Below are 21,196 nucleotides of genomic sequence, written 5' to 3' on the forward strand. Positions count from 1 at the left end.
GGAGTTTTCTTTTGGGCATCTTTTTCAAGAGGTGATGGGTGGATTCTTTCAACCTCTATTTTGACCTCTGGTTCTAAAATATCAGGGCAATTTTCCTTGAGAATTTCTTGAAGGATGATTTCTAGGTTCTTTTTTAGATCTTGGCTTTCAGGTAGTCCAATAATTTTTAAATGATCTCTCCTGGATTGGTTTTCCCAATGAGATATTTCACATTGCCTTCTATTTTTTCATTTGTTTGGATATGTTTAATAGTATCTTGATTTCTCATTAAGTCATTAGCTTCCATTTGCTCCAATCTAATTCTGAAGGAATGATTCTCTTCAGTGAGCTTTTGAGATTCTTTTTCCATCTGGCAAATTCAGCTTTTTAAGGCATTCTTTTCCTCATTGCTTTTTTGAGCCTCTTTTGCCATTTGAGTTAATCCATTTTTAAGGTGTTATTTTCTTCAGTCAGGTTGTTGACTCTCATTTCATAATTTTTTTGCATCGTTCTCATTTCTCTTCCCAATTTTTCCTCTACTTCTCTTATTTGGTTTTCAAAATCCTTTTTAAGCTCCTCTATGCCCTGTAACCAGCTAGTATTTTTCTTGGAAACTTTTGGTGGAGGAGTTCTGGCTTCACTGTCTTCCTGCTGTTCCATGCTTTGATCCTTTTTGTCCCCAAAATAGGAGTGTAAAGTTCGGTTGCTCTGTTTGCTTTTGCTTCCCTCATTTGCTCATGTTGCCACTCAATTACTTGACTTTTGGGCTTTTTGTCACATTGTCTGCTACCAGACAGGGGAGGTTTGTCCCAATTGCTGGGGTTTTCTCAGCTGCCAAAGGTATTAGTTGGGTGACCTCTCTGAAGCCTCCACACGCTCTGGCAAGCTGGTCGCACACCCCAGGACCTCCACCTTAGACCGCAATCCAGATACAAGCAGGTTACAGCAAGAGCAATTACCCCTCAGACTGGTTGCTTGGTCTGCCTACAGTCTGCAGGCCAGGAGCTAAAGCTGCCCCATGGTGGCAGCTCCATGGCCACTTCACCTCAGCTGCTTCTCACCTCTGGGGGCAAAGGCCAACCACCCTCCTGAACTACTGGATCCCAAAGTCCATACTGCACTGGATCTCTCACTTTGTCCTTAGCATCTATATGTTGATAATTCTGGAAACTGCCACAGCTGCTGGTCCCTCTAGCCAGTGGCTGGTCAGGCCCGCCCTGAGGCTAAAACCTCAGGCTTGCTTGGGTCTGGGCTCGGCTCCCAGAGCACTGTGCTGGCCACTTCCTGCTGGCCTGCCGGGCTTTCCTCAGTGGGAGGTTAGCTTCTCTGTGTCATTTTGTGGGTTCAGTAGCTCCAAAGTTTTTTCAGTCACCTTTTACATGAATTGGAGTGCTCTGTTTACTTTTTAAAACTGTTTACTCTTTTAACCTTAACAGAATATTTGGGCATTTTATTATCCTCCTATTTTCATGTTTCATTCCATTGTAATCATTGTAGCAACTTTGTGCTATTTTCAACTCAGAACTATGAATTTTTTTTCAGTTTTCAACTTATTTCCCATTAAAAAAATTCATGTCTGCTTAAATAATTTATTATGACAATTTCAAATATATTAAATATTATTCTTTAGGTAAAAACATTAACAAAAATCCCTTGGTCCTTGTTCTGCAAATTTTAAGAAATTTTATACTTTTACATTGATTACACAATTAATATGCATTAGATAAAAAAATTATTCATATTTCCTTAAAAGTATTATTGTATTTTCTAGGAAAAGAATGAAAAGATACACAGTTTGGAGTCAAATATGAATTCAGAACAAGAGAAAATGCGTTTAGCCTTTGAAAAGGCAAAGAAAATTCATTATGAACAGCACAAAGAAATGGAACATCAGATTGAACTAGTAAGAATTTATTGCATTAGAAATATAATTTCAGGGGAAGTTAGGTGGTGCAGTGAATAGAGCACTAGCCCCGGAGTCAGGAAGACCTGAGTTCAAATCCAGCCTCAGACACTTGACACGATTACTAAGCATATGACTTCAGGCAAATCACTTAACCTCAATTGCCCTCCAAAAAAAAAAAAAGCAATATTATTTCCATTTTACCTTTAATCTTTTAAAACAATTTTAATAATTTCAAATTAAATCTATTCAGCAGACTCTCCATATGCTTTACTAGGTAACATAATTTGGATGAAAATCAAGTGAAAGAAATGAGACAGAGCAGCAGCCAGCATACTTAGGAACCTTTGATTAAAGGGAAGGAGAAAAGTGGGGTAGAATGTTGGTTCAAGTGAGCAGCTTTAGAGAATAGAATAATTGATAGCTGTTTCAAAGTAGACTAACCAGTATGGCTAGAAGAGAAACTTAAAAGGGATATAATTTTAGTTTTAGAAAACACTTGTCATTATTGCCAAAAAGATTAAAAAACAGCCTAGAAAATTTTTATGACAAATGTTGAAATCATGCAGTCTTGGAAAGTATGAATTTTGGGTAAATTTGTCCAGAAAATGTGGACTTAGATCAGGACCTGTTTTCTTTTGGTCTAACTCAAAGCTGTTCCAGAGTGTTTGATGCCATCTTGGAATGGCCCTCATATTGAGGATGTAGGGAAAGGATAGACCAATTTTCTTTAGATGCCATTCTCCAAATTTAGTAGCCAGGTGCATTCTTTAGCTTTCCAGGGAGGAGAAGCAAAAGACAACACAGGATATTGGTTCCACCATATGTTGCCACAGGATATTGGTTCTCAGCATTGTTAAATCTGGATCACCAAAAAGCTATAGAATAATCTCAGAGGATTCACTGCAAAGATTCAGAGAGCTATTCACTTCTAGTCTAGGTATTTCTTAGCCTATATACGTGGCTAGAAGAGGTCCTAGTATCTAACCCCTTTCCCCCAACCCCATAAGTCCTTCTATATGCCTCCTTGCCTTCACATCTTATTTATGTAGAGATTGGGGCCCTGGTTGAAGTTGGAACAGGCTTACTGATGTCTAAGAAATCCCAGCATATAGTGCAAAAGTCTTCATTGTTCCCTGTACTGAATAACACTGCCTAGTTCATTGGACTTCTTTTCAGTTCAATATGACAATATAATGTGAATGAACTTCCATGAGCAGGAAAACTAAAGTGTATTTGTTCTGATGACCAGTGTTGCCTAATATTATGACAAAAAGACTAGACATTAAGATGGAAAAAACTAGATGCCCTGATAACACAGTGACCCAGAATTCCTGGAGCCCTGAACTAGGGGAATGTGGAATAATTGAGAAACTTTCTAAGCAGTTTGGTTCATAGAAGACACTAGGATTAGAGAATGAAATTCCTAGGCTTTCAATCCCAGCACAGGCCAAACATGTTTTTTTCTGGAAATGGAGATAGTTTTGTAGGAAATTCTACTTCATGTGTATGGTTTTAGGGAAGATGAAAAAAGGTAGTTATGTCAAAGAATTGCTTAGCCTAGAGGGAACACTTTTGTAAAGGGGACAGCCTTGAACAGTATTGGGGGCCAAGCTTCAGGGAAGATATAAAGGAGGCTTGCCTAAAATGATTCTTGACTCAAAAAACAGTTGAGAAAATTGTGTATTAGTTTAGTCAGTAAAGAGCATTATACCACTTAATTACATGGGGAGTAAATCTTTCTATGACCACAGATAGGGCATAGTAACTAGACGCATGATTTCACTGATTTGGCACAGTAGTGTCAGACATCATCATCACTGACATTTATATGGTGCTTACTTTGTGCCAGGCACTGTGCTAAATACTTTACAATTATTATCTCGTTTGATCCTCATGGAAGGTGATTAATCTCTATGTAAGTATCCCTACAGATCTCATATTGACTGAGTTTTAAAATGTAATATTATTTATGGTTTATTATATTTTTATTTATTTTGTTAAATATTTTCCAAATTACCATTTTAATTGGGTTCAGGACCCCCCGGAGTGTTGTGGACCTGTAAGGATTTGTAGGATTTTGACAGGCAGAGATGGGGAAGTGCCATGCAAAGCTCTGATGGCAGGAAAGCATGGATTATATACTAGTAATAATAATTGAGTTTTACTGGAATTATGGATAGAGGTGTGGGATCATGTGGAATAAGGCTATGAAAGGTAGACTAGAGTTATACCATAGAAGGTATTGAATGCCAGGCTAAGAAATTCTTAATTTATAGCAACACTATCTGCTTTTACAAATTAAATACTCATATTGATCAATTTCATTCCAAAAATATTTTCTATCTTTAAAAATTGTTTATTTCCACATAATAAATTAGACACAATCTCTTTGCCATTAATATCTAGTTTAGTTTTAAAATATTTACAAAAATCTTCCCTAGAATTTCAAAATATAATTTTTTTTGTAGTTTGACTCTAACAAAGGAAGTTCAGTTGCTTGATATTCTGAGAGTATATGAGCATAACCCACGTGCTTTTCAACTAAAAAAACATTAAGCATCTGCTCTTTGTGAGGCAACATGATGTAGTAGATAAAGAGCTGATCTCTGTAGTGCCAAGGCAATATTCACAGCACCCACAGTGGCTGAATATGCTGACGTAGTTCTGAATCGCAAAATATAATACTCTCCATATAGAAGACGGAAACAAAACATTTATTCTGACACCAGAATGCTGAATCCCAACACCAGAAAGTTGAATCCAACACTAGAAAGCCAAATCCCAATACCAGAAAGCCGAATTCATCACAGTTACAAAGAAGTTAATACATATTATCACCACAGAGAGCAATACTATTCCAGAGCCTTCCCACAAACACTCACAAGCCTAGCTGTCTCCTTGCCTACATCCTCTCTCCCTTCTAACTACCCTGACTTCCAGCTTCCTTTCAGCTGCTCCACTCTTTTAGCAAACTCCTCCCACTACAGGCTCCCTGTGATTACATTTGGCCTATGAAGGGGCGGGAAAATCTTCACATTCCCTTAGGCCTATTAAGGGGTGGGAAAGATCTTCAAATTCCCTTTACCATTATAACCTCAAAGCCAGAAAGACCTGGGTTCAAGTGTCATCTTGGACATTAAGTGACTTTGTGACCCAAGGAAAGTCATTTCATCATCCAGTGCTCAGGTAGCTCTTTAAGACCTTGTTTTCTAAGCTGAGAAGGTACCAACTTGTGTTGGTAGAGGGAGTTTCCTTACCAGGGAGATCCCTGTACCCCTGAGGTCACAGATCTTGACACTAGCCCTGGACCTGTGTGCAAGGCACTGGAACAAAAATTTATGGTGAATGTGTGTATACACAGATGAGGAAATGCAAAATAATCAGTTTTACACCATAGGATCAGGAAAGGTTTCAAGGATTTAACACCTGATCTGAGTGTTAGGCTGATAGGTTAAAAGCTGGAAAAGACCTTAGGAACAGTCTAATCCACCCCTTCAGTTTTGAAGGCAGCTGGGATTCTAGGAAACACAGGTGAGAGAGGAGTGCATTTCAGATATGAGAGCCAATTTGTGCAAAGGAAGATGGGAGAAGAACAGCTGCTAAGACATTTTGAATGGAGCAGAACATCTATGAAAGGAGGGAGAAATATAAAAAAGTTTGAAAAGGAAGGTGTGAGCCAGATTATCTAGAGTTTTAAATGCCAGGCCTGAGGGAATTATATTTTCTTCTATAGGCAATAGGAAACCACTGCAGATTCTTGAACAGCAGGATGACATGGTCATCCATAGCTTAATGATTTGTTTCCTTTGTATAGTATGGATCAGAGAGAGGGGGAATTAGAAGCAGGGAAATCAACCCACTGACAAAGAACCTATTACAATAATAGGGATGATCAAGGCCTGAAATAAAGTAGTATGATGTTTTCAATGGTGTTGTTGGACACCTTCCAATGAGAGCAAAACAACATTGAGAGAAATTATTATTTTGCTCTTGATAATAAATTATTAAACTAAGATCCAGGTTTTTTTCTCCTTTATTTCCTCAGTTAGGGCCCAGCCCCGTAGGTCATTCAATCAGTCTCTGAAGGACATAGGTGATCGATGAGATGTGCCTAACTCTCAGAGAACATACTCCTCAATCTTGGGCTAGACCACACTCAGCTAGGAGACTTTACTTCTGTTTAGAGTGTAAACAGCATATAATTTAGGTGAATTCTTGTCCCAAGGAAATGGGCCCTTGTCTTTGTAACTCTCCATTAGAATTTAGGGTGACCCAGCTCATGAAGGTGAAAAGGTAAGATGGATTCCTCTATGTAGATTGTTAGAGATGGCTGAGTCTCATGATCAAGCCTCATCAGCAGGAAGGGCTAAACACTTCTAGACCACCTCCTCATTAAATGTCCACTAGTCAAGGTTGATTTTCTCTTATCAGGGGTGTTCTCTTTTATAAAGATATGGGGTCTCCATTATGGGTCTTTGGTTACCAAGGGAAACTATTGACTATCAATTTATTATTAGGTAGCCTTATTAATAAATTGATTCTTAATTATCCAGAAACTTTGTCTCTTGGGTTTTTCATTCATAACAGCATCAAAGTCAGCTATCACACTGATGGTGAATTATTTAACTTGAAAAGACTAAAAGCCAAGACTAAAATTGAGGGAGAGTGAGTGTGTGGCTTTTTGTTTGTAGATAATTGTGCACTCTATGCAGCCTCAAAGGCTGAGATTTAGCAGAGTGTGTGTGGATGGATTCTGTGCCACCTGTGCTAATTTTTGCCTGACAATTAACACCAAAAAAACAGAGGTTCTCCACCAGCCAGCACCACACTATCCATATGTGAAACCATTGGTTACAGCAGATGGAAAAATTGGAATACTTTCCAGGGATGTACACATGATGAAGAGTGGCTCAGTGTTTGGGAGACTCTAAAGGAAAGTGTGGGAGAGAAGAGGTATTAGATTGCCTACCAAACTGAAGGTCTATAGGCCATTGTGCTGACTTCATTGTTGTATGCCTATGAAACCTGGAACAGTATGCCAGCTCTATGCCAGGAAACTGAATCACTTACATTTGAGTTATCTTGGGAAGATTTTGAAGATCACTTGTTAGGGTAAGGTACCCTAGCACTGAGGTCCTTTCTCAAGCTGAACTGCCAAGCATTCAGACACTACAGCAGAGAGTACAAATCTGATGGACTGACCACATTGTTCAAATGCCACACGTATGTTTGCCTAAAAGACTACTTTATGGAGAACTTATCCAAGACAAGCACTCATCAGAAGATACAAGTGTATTTTCAAGGTCTTGCTGAAAAACTTTGTTATCTTTTGGTGAACCATGGGAGGCACTGGCACAGGACCTCCCAGTATGGTGTGACTGCATCTGTAGTAAAGCAGAATTGCAATAGCTCAAAAGAAATTTGAGATGTATAAATTTAGAAACATTTCCATTCCAAATGTTCATATATACTATTTGTGCCTGATCTTTGGTAGTGTTCCAAGCTTGTATTGGTCTGATCAGCCACAGCTGGACACACTATACATTGACCCCAACATAGTGATGTCTTTTTGATGGTCTTCGATACAAAGGACAACCAACAATATTCTTAAAAAAATATTTTCTTGGTACCTTTTATCTCACATAATTATTGATTCTGAATATCACACTATCACAACTTATTGCCCTCCCCCCATCTCAGTGATCCTTCTTATAACCAAAAAGAGAAAAAAAAATCAAAACCAGCTTACGTTGCCCAAATAACCTCTCTTGGCCTTTGTTTCCTCATCTGTCAAATGAGGAGATTGAACTTGATGATCTCTTCCCTTCCAGCTCCAAATTTGGTGATCATAGTTCATAGAATATACATTTGTTGATTATATATGCATATTTCCCTGTTTCTTGAGTACATATTTTCTCTTAAACTCTATTACTAATAGGTTCTGGGATAGTAGAGGGTGTATTTCCTTGGTTTGTAATTACATTAAGCATGTTGAAGTCCTGAAAAAAGATCTTGTGTTAATCAATGAATCATGTTTTTGTGTACAGTTTCAAGTTCAGCTAGAAAAGAAAGACCAACAATTTAAAGAACAGGAGAAGACTGTGTCCATTTTGCAACAGGACATTGCATATAAACAACATCATCTTGAATCACTGGATAGACTATTGCTGGAAAAACGAGGGGTAAAATCATGTTTATAAGATATTATTTAAGAGTAAAACAGTTTTTCAAATATTGTTTTCTGTTATATGGCTATAATTCCTAGCCAAACAATTCTTTATTAGTTTCCTATTATATAGAATGTTTATATACATATTTACATATTGTTGGCTATATCTTTGCATTTATAGGAAATGGAGAAGCAGAATACCAAGAAAGATGAGTCTTTGAAAATGTTACAAAACCAAGTATCTGAAGAAACAATCAAAGTTAGTACATTGTCATTTAAGAAATTTTCTTGTTTTCTCTTGGATATCTATAACTTTGCAGGATGATTTTTTTTCTGGATAACTTTTTGGATACATGATAGTTATCCTTGTAAGTTCTGGAATGTTAGCTTTTTAACATTTAAAAATTATTTTAAATCTTAAATTGTATTTTACGCTTTCCTACTTCCATAAACAGAATGTACTGTGCACATAATGTTTTCACAAAGGCTGAGAGTCATCTTGTAAACATTTTTTATTGCGATGTGCCACAGCTGTTGGTAGACAAAGGGAAAAAAAAGGCTTATTAGCAAATCCATGAGGCTGACTGCCCTGGGTATCTTCTCTGAACCCAGGCCAAACAGAGGATTACCTATCAAGGTAGTGATTAAAAACTGATTCATTTCTGGACAACTTTTTTTTTTTTAAAAGATAGCCTTCACCAGTTGTTTCGAAGTATACAAATTCTTCACCAAAAAGTGACACCAGACCACACTTAACCATATGCAATTAAATAGAATTCCATGTGCAGATAATACAAATTTATAACTTTGATGAGTTTGAAAATCCTGTATAGTGCCTGCATAATGAGTCAACTTTTTAGTGAAATTTTTTTCTGTAATATTTCATAATGACTACTTGATCCATAGATTGAATCAGTGTGAATATTGGCAGGCAAGAATATTTTTTAAAAATACTACCAAATACTGTCTCAGGAAGCAAGCTGTACAATTAAATACCAATATAATTCAATTGGATAGGTGGTATAAAAATAAAATATATTTTAAAATATTAATTTTTAAGAATTCAGTTCAACAAACATTTGCCTAGGCATGGGGAATACAAAGATAAAAATAAAAACTGGTATACTTGTGATTTGTTTTTAGCATGGGGCAATGAGTCTTTATAGACTTCCGAAATACAATGGCTGTCATCCACCACTCCGTATACAGACCTGTTGTATGACACAGCGATGCTTGAGCAGCTGCTGAGATCTCAGTGGCTCTTCTCAGGGCCACTTCTCCCCACATTCTGTACTGCAGGACTCCATTTTCCTCTGCTGACTTTTTTTAGTCCCTGCTGTCAGTCATCTGCCTGATACCCCTTGTTGATGTTTTAAATCATTGTTACTGCTTCTCCTCTGGTCTCTGCTGCTCTTTTCCTTCCTATTTTGTGTCCTTTTAAATCTCCTGCAGCATTCCTGAGGCTGTCGTTCCAGAGGTAAGTTTTTAATAGCCAAGGTTTCATTGACTACATTTCTTTAATCCTTTACAGTCTGTGTTGATAATGTCAAGCACAGCCAAGCACTGACTGCACACTTGTCAAGTGGGGGTGGGGTAATGGCTTGTATGAATCATATCTCTTGTTAGGCATCACTTGTTTGACTTTGTTACCTGTGACTAGGTCAGACAGTTAGAGTCAGCCCTGGATATGTGTAAAGAAGAACTGGCTGCACATTTGAGCCAGCTGGAAGGAAACAAGGACAAGTTTGAAAAACAAATAAAGAAGAAATCTGAAGAGGTAATTTACAAATTATGGGTGAGGTGCAGAATCATACTTCTAAATGATTCTAGGTGACTAGTGGGGTTTTATCAAAGCAGTTTCCAAAATTATATATTGCAACTAATGTCTAAGACTGGAAGAGGGAAAAATAAGGACAAAATACCATATTTCTGTCTGTGAAGCAAGAGTAAAAATCAAGCTCATAAGAAAGAGCCTTTTTAGCTCCTGAATGTTTCCATGATTGCTAGAAATCAACTCTGAAACTAGCATTTGTTCTTTTAAGCTTAACCTGCATTATTAACAATTTCTTAAGTCTAAACAATCAACAAAATAATGAATCACGCCCTAATTTGTAATATTTGCTTCATAGCCAGAAATATTGCCGTTAGAAATTATTATAATTATGTATTCCAAAATATTTCATTGCAGTGAGATATCAGCCAGGCTTGCAACTTATGTGTAACTCTCAATTCCTCACGCTCTAACCTCTCTATGCAATCAGTTGCCAAGTCTGTTGACTCTACCTTTGTAACACCTCAGATATGTCCTCTTTTCTCCTCTGACACTGCTATCTGTGTGGTATGGTACCTCATCATCTCACACTTGGACTATTGTAGTGGCATGATGGTTGATCTCACTACCTCAAATCTCTCCTTATGCCAGTCCATCCTCCACTCAGCAGTCACATTGATAATTCCTAAAGCACAAGTCCAACCGTGTCTCATCCCTCCACTCCCATTCCATAAACCCCAGTGGCTCCCGTTGCCACCAGGTTAAAATATAAAATCTTCCCTTTGGCTTTTAATGACTTTTATAACTTGCCCCCTCTTACCTTTCCGGTCTTCTTACAACTTACTCACGCTTCTACTTATTCTTTGATACAACAACATGGTGGTTTTTGTTGTTCCTTCACCTTCAAGAACTGTTTCACTTACAACATTTCTGGAATTCTTTTCCTCCTCTTCTGTGCCTTCTGGTGTTCCCAGCCTTCTCCAAGGCTCAGTTAAAACCCCACTTTTTGCAAGATATCTTTTCTAATCTTCTGTAATGCTAGTGCCTTCCCTGGGAGACCTTCTCCAATTTATCCTGTATACATCTTCTTGTACAGAGTTTACATATTGTCTCCCCCATTAGACTTTAAGCCATTGAAAACTGTGATTATTTTTACTTTTTTTTTTTTATCACATAGTAGGTGTTTATAAATACTTATCGACTTAATTCAATGTGGTAAATGGTATATGGTGTTGATCTAATTTCAGTTTTTACTGCAATGCTTTAAGGGTTTCCATAAAGTAGCTCTTGTCAAATTGAATCTTTCACTAGCAATTTATGCCTTTGGGCATAAATGTTATCATCAAATACTGGTCTAAATATTTCCACTTGCTTCTGAATCTTGCATGTTTAGTCTGTGCCACTAACACTTTTCTATTTTCTGACCAGTACCAAATATTTTTGGTGATTATTTCTTCAGTAGGCAGAGCTCAGAAGGGAAAGCAATTTAAGATCAGAAAATGCTATGAATGCCTCCTTCATTTCATTATTTCCTTTGAGATTCTAGACCCTCTGTTCTTCCAAATAAATTTTGTTGTTTTTCCTAACTCTATAAAGTTCCCCTTTGGTAATTTGATTCATATAGCACCAAATCAGTAAATTAATTTAGGTAGCACCATTGTTTTTATAATTTTGGCACAGTCCAAGAATGGAGGTTAGACATTTATGAAAAAGCCCATGATTATAGTTCTCTCTATCTTTTTTTCTCTCGCTATCTTTTAAAAAAATTATATTTATATCTTTAATTTCTGTTAAATTTTTATTTCTGAATTTATCTCTCCCCCATTCCATACCAAGCAAGCCATGCCTTGTAACAAAGATTAAAATAGAAAGAGGGGGAAAAAAGTAGTTTGATAACACCAGCCAGCAGCAACCAAGTCTGACAATGTAATACAGGAAAACTATTCCATCTCTACATTGAATGGAAGGAGGTATATTTTCTCAATTTCTCTCCAGGATTAATCTTGGGTCATGCACAGCACTCAGTTTTGCTTTTTTTATCACCTTATTTTCTTTTTTATTTTGCTTTTTTTTGGCAGGGGGAGGGCAATTGGGGTTAAGTGACTTGCCCAAGGTCACACAGCTAGTTTTTGTGTTAAGTGTCTGAGGCTGTATTTGAACTCAGGTTCTCCTGACTCCAGGGCCTGTGCTGTATTCACTGCGCCACCTAGCCCCACTATCACCTTATTTTCCAAAGGATATTCTATTTTCCTTCTTGACCATATAAAGAAATACTACTCAATACTATTCTTTTAAGCAAGAGAAAATTTCTTTGAATAAATTTTTTTCAGGTAGGAATTTTGTTACCACACATAAGCTACTAGTGAATATGTTTCCTTATTCTGTTCTTATGTAGCCATTATTCCCTCCTCTAAATGTTTGAAGAATGATGATGATGGAGCATTACTTCAACTCATGTCATTCTTTCACATTTATTATTATCTCCTGCTTAGATAGTAGAAGGAGCAGACCCAATGAGATAGGAACACCTGAAATTCTAGTGAGTAGGTGAGGACTTTTTGTATTGAAGGCATTTTTTCCAGGTATTACCTTATATTTTATGTAAGTTGAGTAGATCCAGTTCTGAAATTGTATTGCTTTTCTTGTGAAATACTATATTATCATAATAAATTTTTGTGTTTTTAGGTATATTGTTTGCAGAAAGAGCTAAAATTAAAAATTCACAATCTGCAAGAGACTTCCAAACAGAATGTTATCTTGCAGCACACTTTGCAGCAACAGCAGCAGATGTTACAAGATGAGACTGTAAGAAATGGAGAATTAGAAGACTCTCAAGCTAAGCTTGAAAAACAGGTATCTTTCATGTAGGAAACAATTTTTTTTAAAGTATCAGATATTTCATTTTGTATTTTAAATACTTTAGTGGTTCTTTGACCTTGTTGTTATGGGTATCCCTCCAGTGGTCCAGATTACAGCCCATACTTTCTTATTCTATGTGCCTCTCATTCACTTACTCATTACATTACAATGGAAAAATCACCTAACCTCTCTGAGCCTCAATTTTCTCATTTTTAAAATGAGGACAGTAAATACATAAAGTATGTATGTCACAAGATTGTTTATATTTAGTGCTCCTACTTCCTCTTCTCTTACCCCTCAACTCTTTAAAGTATGGCTTCCAGCCTCATCATTCAGCTCAAATAGCCCTCTCCAAAGTTATCAGTGACCATTTAGTTAAACAGAATCTGATGATCTTTTCTCATTTCTCAGCCATTTTGATATCTCTACAGTATTTTGTTGACCATCTTCTCTCTGCTTCTGCATACTCTGCTCTCTGGGTTTGCTATCTCCTGCTTCTCCTGTTTTTCAGACCACTATTTTTCTAATTCTTTTGATGGTACATCACTCATATTACACTTGCTAACTGTGGGTGTTCCCCAAGGGTTCTAAGGCCCTTTCTCTTCCACACTCTGTCTCAGTAACTTCATTAATTCCCTCTAATTAAAGAGGATGGAGATCAAGAGAGCTCCTCCCAGATCTTTCATTTAAGAATGTACCCAGAGTAGCCATATCATAATTTTCTGTAGAAATGCTGAGAAAAATGGAGGAGAAACTTGAATCAGTCTCTCGTGAAGCAGATACAAAAAGGCAGAAAGTTAACACCAGTTCTCTCAAATGATCCTTTTATTCCCTTTCCCCAGGTTCACTCTAGCTTGTTAGTATTTCAGAACAATACTCAAGATATCAGCATTATGATCATGAAGTATATAGTGGGATAATCACATTCATTTTGAATTAGTATTAGAATATGTCTCTGAATACAGCCAAATGATTTAGTAGGTTTTTTGCGCACATGGAACTATGCTAATTTATATTAAGCTCACAGTCCACTGGAACTCTTTAGGTCTTTTTACATATTAACTGTTTCTAATGTCTTCCCCCATTAGGCTCCTATGCAGATGACTTTTTTAAACCCAAGTGTCAGACTTTAATAGGATTAAGTGTAATACTATTACATTTGACCTTGTTAGGTTTAGCTTGGCATTTCAGTCTGTCAGGATATTTCTGGGAACTGATCCTTTCATCTATCATCTGTATTAATTATTCATCCCATGTTCATATCATCCATAGATTTGATAAACATACCCTCTCTTTTGATAAGCTCTCCTATCCAAGTCACAGTTAAAAATCTTGAGCAAAACAGGGCCAAATATAGAGCCCTTTATTAATTGAGTAATCATATTAAGAGAAATTCTTTTAAAGATTTGTATCTTTCTTGTACCCTGGTTTGATTTTGGGGGAAGTCCATTTTGAGTTAGTATACTTAAGTATTTTTATATTTTTCTTGTAAAGACTAGTATAGGAAACCTTGAACTGTAACTTAAAGTTTTAAAAACACTAAATTGAAAACTGTTCATAAGGTATCAAAACTGGAACAAGAACTTCAAAAACAAAAAGAAATTTCTGCAGAAAAGTTGAGAAAAATGGAGGAGAAACTTGAATCAGCCTCTCGTGAAGCAGATACAAAAAGGCAGAAAGTTATTGAGCTTACTAGCACTGCCAGGTACAGCTTTTATTTTTCCTTATTATTCCTAAATATTTCTCCTTTCTATAAAAGCTATAAAGGTATGAGTTTCAAATTTAGATTGTGCATTGATAGAGGTAAACAGTAACATTTCCTGTTTAAATTTTCTGATTTACATCTGTTCATCTTAGCAGAATTATAAAGCTCTTATATTTTTATGTGTGTTTTGGTAATTCTGCATGTGATCACTGCCTTACAGCTGTTCCCTTCCCAATAGCTTATCAGTCCCCTAAAATGTTTCTTAAATATTTTTTGTAAAAACATTTGTTTTGATTATGTTTGGAGACTATAATTTAATCTTAACTGTATGCATATCCCCTGGTGGCTTTGGGGTGTATTTTGGTGTGGGCCTGTGATATTTCAAAAGTTGAAGGAATGCTTGATTTTGAGACCCCCTCCAGAGGTAGATCAGCAGCTCATCTACAGCTTGTCTGGCAACCTGGGGGAGCTCATCTGGGGTGCTGGTACAATTTAAGTGACTGGGGTACCAAGGTTAACTAACTGACCTTAGGTGACATATGTCAGAGATGAAACTTAAATACAAGTCTCATGAACTCCAAAGCCAGTTCTCCATCTACCTGGTCACACTGCTGCACTCACATGTGTATATAGCTTAAAGCATGCACACCTCAGGTTGGAGACCAAGGTGGATCAAGTGATTGAAGGTGCCAGTGTCCTATTTAGAGGGTATGTGTACACACACACACACACACACACATAGTAGAAGTGTTCGAAATAGGTGAATTTCGTGAGTTTTCCATCTTCATGTGTCTTAAGGGACTTGCAAAACTAAAGTGAACCTTTAATTACCAATCAGTCTGCAAGGACTTATTAAGTGCTCACCATACCAAGCACAGCTAAACACCTACTAGATACAAAGGCCATAGAAGGTAGTGGGGAGCAAGGTGGAGCCAAGATGGCAGAGAAAAGGCAGGGACTCACCAGAGCCTCTCCTCAATACCCCTACACACAACTTTAAGATAACACCTCAAATAGAATTCTAGAGTAGCAGAAGCAACCAAAGGTTTGAGTGAATCCACTTACCACCCTAGAACAACCTAAGAGATTGGCAGGAAAAGTCTGTCTCCATGGGGTGGTGACCAGACCTGGAGCCCAATATAGATGGTGCAGCACAGGACATGCTGGGGTGTAAGCAACGGGCCTTGAAGGCAGTTCATTAGTGGCAGCAGCAGCTTTGGGAGATATTAACCCACAGACAGTAAGGGGGTTGGGCAACTGGTTAGAAGGAGATTATTAGGTACTCTTTGCTGGCACTGTGTGCAGGACCCTATCTGATTGCCCATACATAGTGTCATGTCCCAGTCCCACAGCCAAGAGGAAGACTAGCTCACTAGTACTTGTAGCTACAAGTGTACAGGGGCCCTGGTCCCAGTTTCAGGGCGAAGAAGAGTGCTTGTGGCAGCTCACAGGCCAGCAGAGCAGGGACTACACCTCTCCTTAGATCATACCACCTTGAAAGAACTGAAAACCTACAGACCCCAGAACTAGCTCTGAAAATAATGGTACAGAAAACCTGAAGCTTGGAACAGTGCCCCCTCCACCCTCAGAGCAGAACCCAACTTTAACAAAGTTAAAAGTCAAGTCTTAGGCTGGAAAAAAAGAACCTGACCATACAAAGTTACTATGGTGATCTATGTTACTATGGAAAAAGCAAAACACAAACTCAGAAGAAAACAAAGTCAAAACTGCAACATGCAAAGCCTCAAAGAAAAGTGTGAATTGTTCTCAGACCCCAAAAGAATTCCTGGAAGATCTCAAAAAGGATTTGAAAAATCAAATAGGAAAGATGGAGGAAAAATTGGGGAGAGGGGTAGCAGTGATCCAAGAAAAAAAGAAAAGAGAGTCAACAGCTTGGTAAAGAAGGCATCAAAAATACTAAAGAAAATAACAATTTAAAAAACAGAATAGGCCAAGTGGTGAATAGATACAAAAACCCAGTGAAGAGAAGAATGCCTTGAAAAGCAGAATTAGCCAAATGGAAAAAGATATACAAAAATTCACTGAAGAGAAGAACCCCTTAAAAAAGTAGAATTGACCAATTGGAAAAAGAGGTACAAAAGCTCACTGAAGAAAATACCTTAAAAATTAGAATTGGTTGAATGGAAGCTAAAGACTTCAAGAAACATCAAGAAACAGTGAAACAAGATCAAAAGAATGAAAAACTAGAAGAAAATGTTAAATATCTCATTGGAAAAACAGCTGACCTAGAAAATAGATCCAGGAGAGATAATTTGAAAATTATTTGTACTACTTGAAAGCCATGATAAAAAAAAAAGAGCCTAGATACTATCTTTCAAGAAATTATCAAAGAAAACTGCCCTGTTATTCTAGAGCCAGAAGGCACCCAAAGATGAAGCCAAATTTTGCTCCCCCAAATTAAAAGAATCCACCAGTCACCACCTGAAAGATATCCCAAAATGAAAGCTGCCAGGAATATTATGGCCAAATTCCAGAGTTCCCAGGTTAAAGAAAAAATACCATAAGCAGCCAAAAAAAATACCATAAGCAACCAATTCACATATCATGGAGTCATAATCAAGATAACACAAGATTTAGCAGCTTCTACATTAAAGGATCAGAGGGCTTGGAATATGATATTACAGAGGGCAAAGGAGCTAGGATTACAACCAAGAATCACCTGTCCAGCAAACTGACTATAATCCTTAGGGGGAAAATGGATATTCAGTGAAATAGAGGAATTTCAAGCATTCCTGATGAAAAGACCAGAGCTGAATAGAAAATTCGACTTTCAAATATAAGACTCAAAAGAAGCATAAAAAGGGAAACAGGAAGGAGAAATCATAAGGGATTCAGTAAAGCTAAACTGTTTACATTCCTACATGGGAAAATGATAATTGTAACTCCTAAAACCTATCAGCTTAATTGACCACATCAGTAACAAAAACAACAAAAATCATGTAGTTACATCAATAGATGCAGAAAAAAACTTTTGACAAAATACAACATTCATTCCTGGAAAGCATAGGAATAAATGGAGCTTTCCTTAAAATGAAAATAGCAGGGGGCGGCTAGGTAGTACAGTGAATAGAGCACCGGCCTTGGAGTCAGAAGGACCTCAGTTCAAATTCGGCTTCAGACACTTAACACACACACACACACACACACACACACACACACACACACACACACAAAACTAGCCATGTGACCTTGTGCAAGTCACAACCCCAATTGCCCTCCAAAAAGCAAAACAAAAAAACAATCAAAGAAAACACATTTGGGGTGGCTACGTGGCTCAGTGAGTAAAGTGCCAGCCCCGAAGTCAGGAGGGCCCGAGTTTGGTTCCGGCCTCAGACACTTAACACCCCCCCACACACACACACAAAAAAAAACTAGCCATGTAACATTGAGCAAGTTACTTAACCCCAATTGCCCTCTAAAAAAGGCAAAAAAAATAAATTAAAAGTAGCATCTTTTTAAAACCATCAGTAATGGGAGCTATAAACCTCCCCAGTAAGCTCTGAGGTGAAGCAAAGACACACACAATCACCACTGTTATTCAGTATTGTACTAGAAATGCTAAGAGAAGAAAAAGACATCGAAGGACTGTGAATAGTCAATAAGGAAATAAAACTGACACTCTTTGCAGATGGTTTAATGATATACTTAAAGAACCCTAGAGAATCAAATAAAGAACTAGTTGAAACAATTAACTACTACTTCAGCAGAGTTGCAGGATATAAAATAAATTTACATAAATCATTAGCATTTCTATATATTACTAACAAAGTCCTGCAGGAAGAGACATTCATTTAAAATAGTTGTAGATAACATAAAGTACTTGGGAGTCCATCTGCCGAGACAAACTCAGGAACTATATGAACACAAGTACAAAACACTTTTCACACAAAGTAAGATCTAAACAATTGGAGAAATATCAATTGCTCACAGGTAGGATAACCTAATATAATAAAATTATAATTCTACCTAAATTAATTAATTTATTTAGTACCATGCCAATCAAACTACTAAAAATATTTTATAGAGTTAGAAAAAAAACAACAGAATTCATCTGGAAGAACAAAATATGAAGAAGGGTAACCTTTGAAGGGAGCCAAAAGATCTAATCCAGGAATAAGGCTGGTCCTTGATAGTTAGCTCTGAGGCCAGTCCTACGTGTCCAGTCCTGGTTTTCTCTGTGATGCAACTGTAAATCAGAGCCTTCCTAATATCCTGTGATCCAGGGCTGTGCCCTATTCTGGGATTCTAGCCAGAAGGTGTTAGCTCACCCATACTTTTTAGATCCTATTTATATGGCTTGGAAATCATCAAAGGACATGATAATCATCAAGACCTAAGTTGACATCACGGTCTGGCATCTTGAAATTGAACAAAGCAGTATTAGAAAACTAAGTGACCTATAATTACCTTCTTTGTTTCATTACTCTATAAAAACCTTGCTCATGGTATTAATAAATGGATTGCATTGATCAATCACGCCTGGACCATGATTTTTCACACTTTCCCAGGCTAGTGTGTTATTTTAGAGCTGGCTTAAGAAACCACTTAAGTTATCTCTACAGCCTCAATCTCAATACCAGATCTCAAACTGTACTATGAAACGGTAATCATCAGAACAGTCATACTGGCTAAAAAATAGAATTGTGGATTAGTGGAATATATTAGGTAAATGACCACAGTAATCTAGTGTTTGATAAGCCCAAAGATCCAAGCTAATGGAATAAGATCTCACTATTTGACAAAAATTGCTGGGAAAACTGGAAAACAGTTTGTCAGAAACTAAATATACAACAAAATCTCATTGTATACCATGATAAAGTCAAAATGGGTATGTGCTTTAGACATAGTGGGTGATATCAGAAGCAAATTAGGAGAGCATGTAATATCTTACCTGTTAGAACTATGGATGAAGGAAGAATTTATGATAAAACAGGAGATAGAGAGCATTATGGGATAAAAATGGATAATTTCAATTACATTAAAAAAGTTTTGCATAAAGAAAACCAATGCAGACAAAATTAGAAGGAAAATAGAAAACTCAGAAAAAATTTTTACAGCAAGTTTCCCTGATAAATACCTCATTTCTCAAATATATAGAGAACTGAGTCAAATGTACAAGAATATAAATCATTCCTCAATTAATAAATGGTCAAAGGCTATTATGAAGAAGCAGTTTTCAGAAGAAGAAATCTAATCCATCTGTAGTCACAATACTCTAAATCAATACTGATTAGAGAATTGCAAATTAAAACAGCTCTGAGGATTGGATTGGCTAATATGACAGAAAAGGAAAATAGTAAATGTTGGGAGGGGATGTGGAAAAATAGGGACACTAATACACTATTGGTGGAGTTCTGAACTGATCCAACCATTCTGGAAAGCAATTTGGAACTAGACCCAAAGAGCTATATACTGTATATACCTTTTGACTCAGCAATACCACTATTAGGTCTCTATACCAAAGAGATTCTTTTTAAAAGCAAAAGGACCTATATCTCTAAAAATAGTTAATAACAGGCCTTTTAGTGAGATGCTCTTAAAGAACTGGGCAAAGAAAAGGCCTAGAAAATTGAGGGGATGTCTATCAGTTGGGGAATGACTGAACAAGTTGTGGAATTTGATTTTGATGGAATTCAATTGTGCTATGAGACATGATGAACAGGATGCTTTCAAAAAAGACCTGAGAAGACTTAAATAAACAAAGCAAAGTAAAGTGAGTAGAACCAGGAGAACACTGTACACAGTAATATTGTACAAGGCTCAACTGTGAGTTACTTAGCTTACTCAGCAATAGTGCTCTAAGACAGTTCCAAAGGGTATGACTAAAAAATGTTCTTTCTCTCGCTTTAGAGAAAGAATTGATGTAGTCTGAATGCAGATGAATGCATATTTTTAAAAAAACTTTCTTTTGGGGGGTCCTCTATTTTCTTTTGCAACATGGCTAATATGAAATATGTTTTGCATGACTGCACATATGTAATCTATATCAAATTGTCTTCTCAAGGAGAGGGGGAGGAGATGGAGAGAATTTGGAACTTAAAAAAATTTTTTTAATTAATGTTTAAAATTTTTTATACATAATTGGAAAAAATATTTAAAAATTTAAATTTAACTTAAAAAATTAAAAAAGAAAGGGGAAAGCACAAAGCAGTTCCTGCTCTCAAGAACATAAATAGGTGCTTACATGGAGAATGTTAGCAGGAAGGCAACTTACTGACTAGCTGTTTTTTCCCCAATTCATTTTCTTATAGAAACCATACAATTGATTGAACCAGCAAGCATTTATTAAACATTATATGTCAGACACTTTGCTAGGTCCTGGAGATACAAAACAAATGGATCTTATGTTCTTTTGGAGAAATTGTGTGTGATATATATATGTAACACATATGTAATACACATGTGTTATATACACATAAAAATATAAAGTAATTTCAAGAGACTACTAACAGCTAGAGAGAGTCAGGATAGGATAGGCCTTCTCTACTGAAACTTGAAGCTTTGAAGATAGGGATTCTAGGAACTGGAAGTGAAGAAGTAATTCATTCCAGTCTTGAGGGACAATCTTCCTGCAAAGGCATGGAGATAGGAGGTGGAATGATGCACATGAAGAACAATAAGTAGGCCGATTTGGTGCGAGCTTTAGGGAGAGTAATACATATTATACCTGGGTGATGGTAAGTTTTCTAAGTGTATCCTACAAAAACCTTTAAAACTTATAATGAAGCTGACCTATTGAGATTGTAAGTTCCTAAAGGGCAAGGACTATGGGTTTGGTTTGGTTTT

The 21,196-nt window shown here is 36.9% G+C and overlaps 1 protein-coding gene across 4 annotated transcripts in view; it reads left to right on the forward strand.

Annotated features, from left to right (window-relative positions):
- The window catches only part of CCDC18 (coiled-coil domain containing 18), a 106,931-nt gene that overhangs the window by 54,087 nt on the left and 31,648 nt on the right, over window positions 1-21,196 (forward strand). For all 4 annotated transcript variants that reach the window (XM_069070526.1, XM_069070528.1, XM_069070527.1 and 1 more), the window contains 6 exons: window positions 1,751-1,882; window positions 7,933-8,067; window positions 8,236-8,313; window positions 9,715-9,831; window positions 12,511-12,678; window positions 14,247-14,389. In XM_069070526.1, the coding sequence (XP_068926627.1) occupies window positions 1,751-1,882; window positions 7,933-8,067; window positions 8,236-8,313; window positions 9,715-9,831; window positions 12,511-12,678; window positions 14,247-14,389 (773 nt within the window). The remainder of the gene's footprint in view (window positions 1-1,750; window positions 1,883-7,932; window positions 8,068-8,235; window positions 8,314-9,714; window positions 9,832-12,510; window positions 12,679-14,246; window positions 14,390-21,196) is intronic.

This window comes from Petaurus breviceps, unplaced genomic scaffold (assembly GCF_028583685.1).
Source record: "Petaurus breviceps papuanus isolate PSGF00001 unplaced genomic scaffold, PetGlider_PUasm1.0 90808, whole genome shotgun sequence".
Taxonomy (NCBI): domain Eukaryota; kingdom Metazoa; phylum Chordata; class Mammalia; order Diprotodontia; family Petauridae; genus Petaurus; species Petaurus breviceps.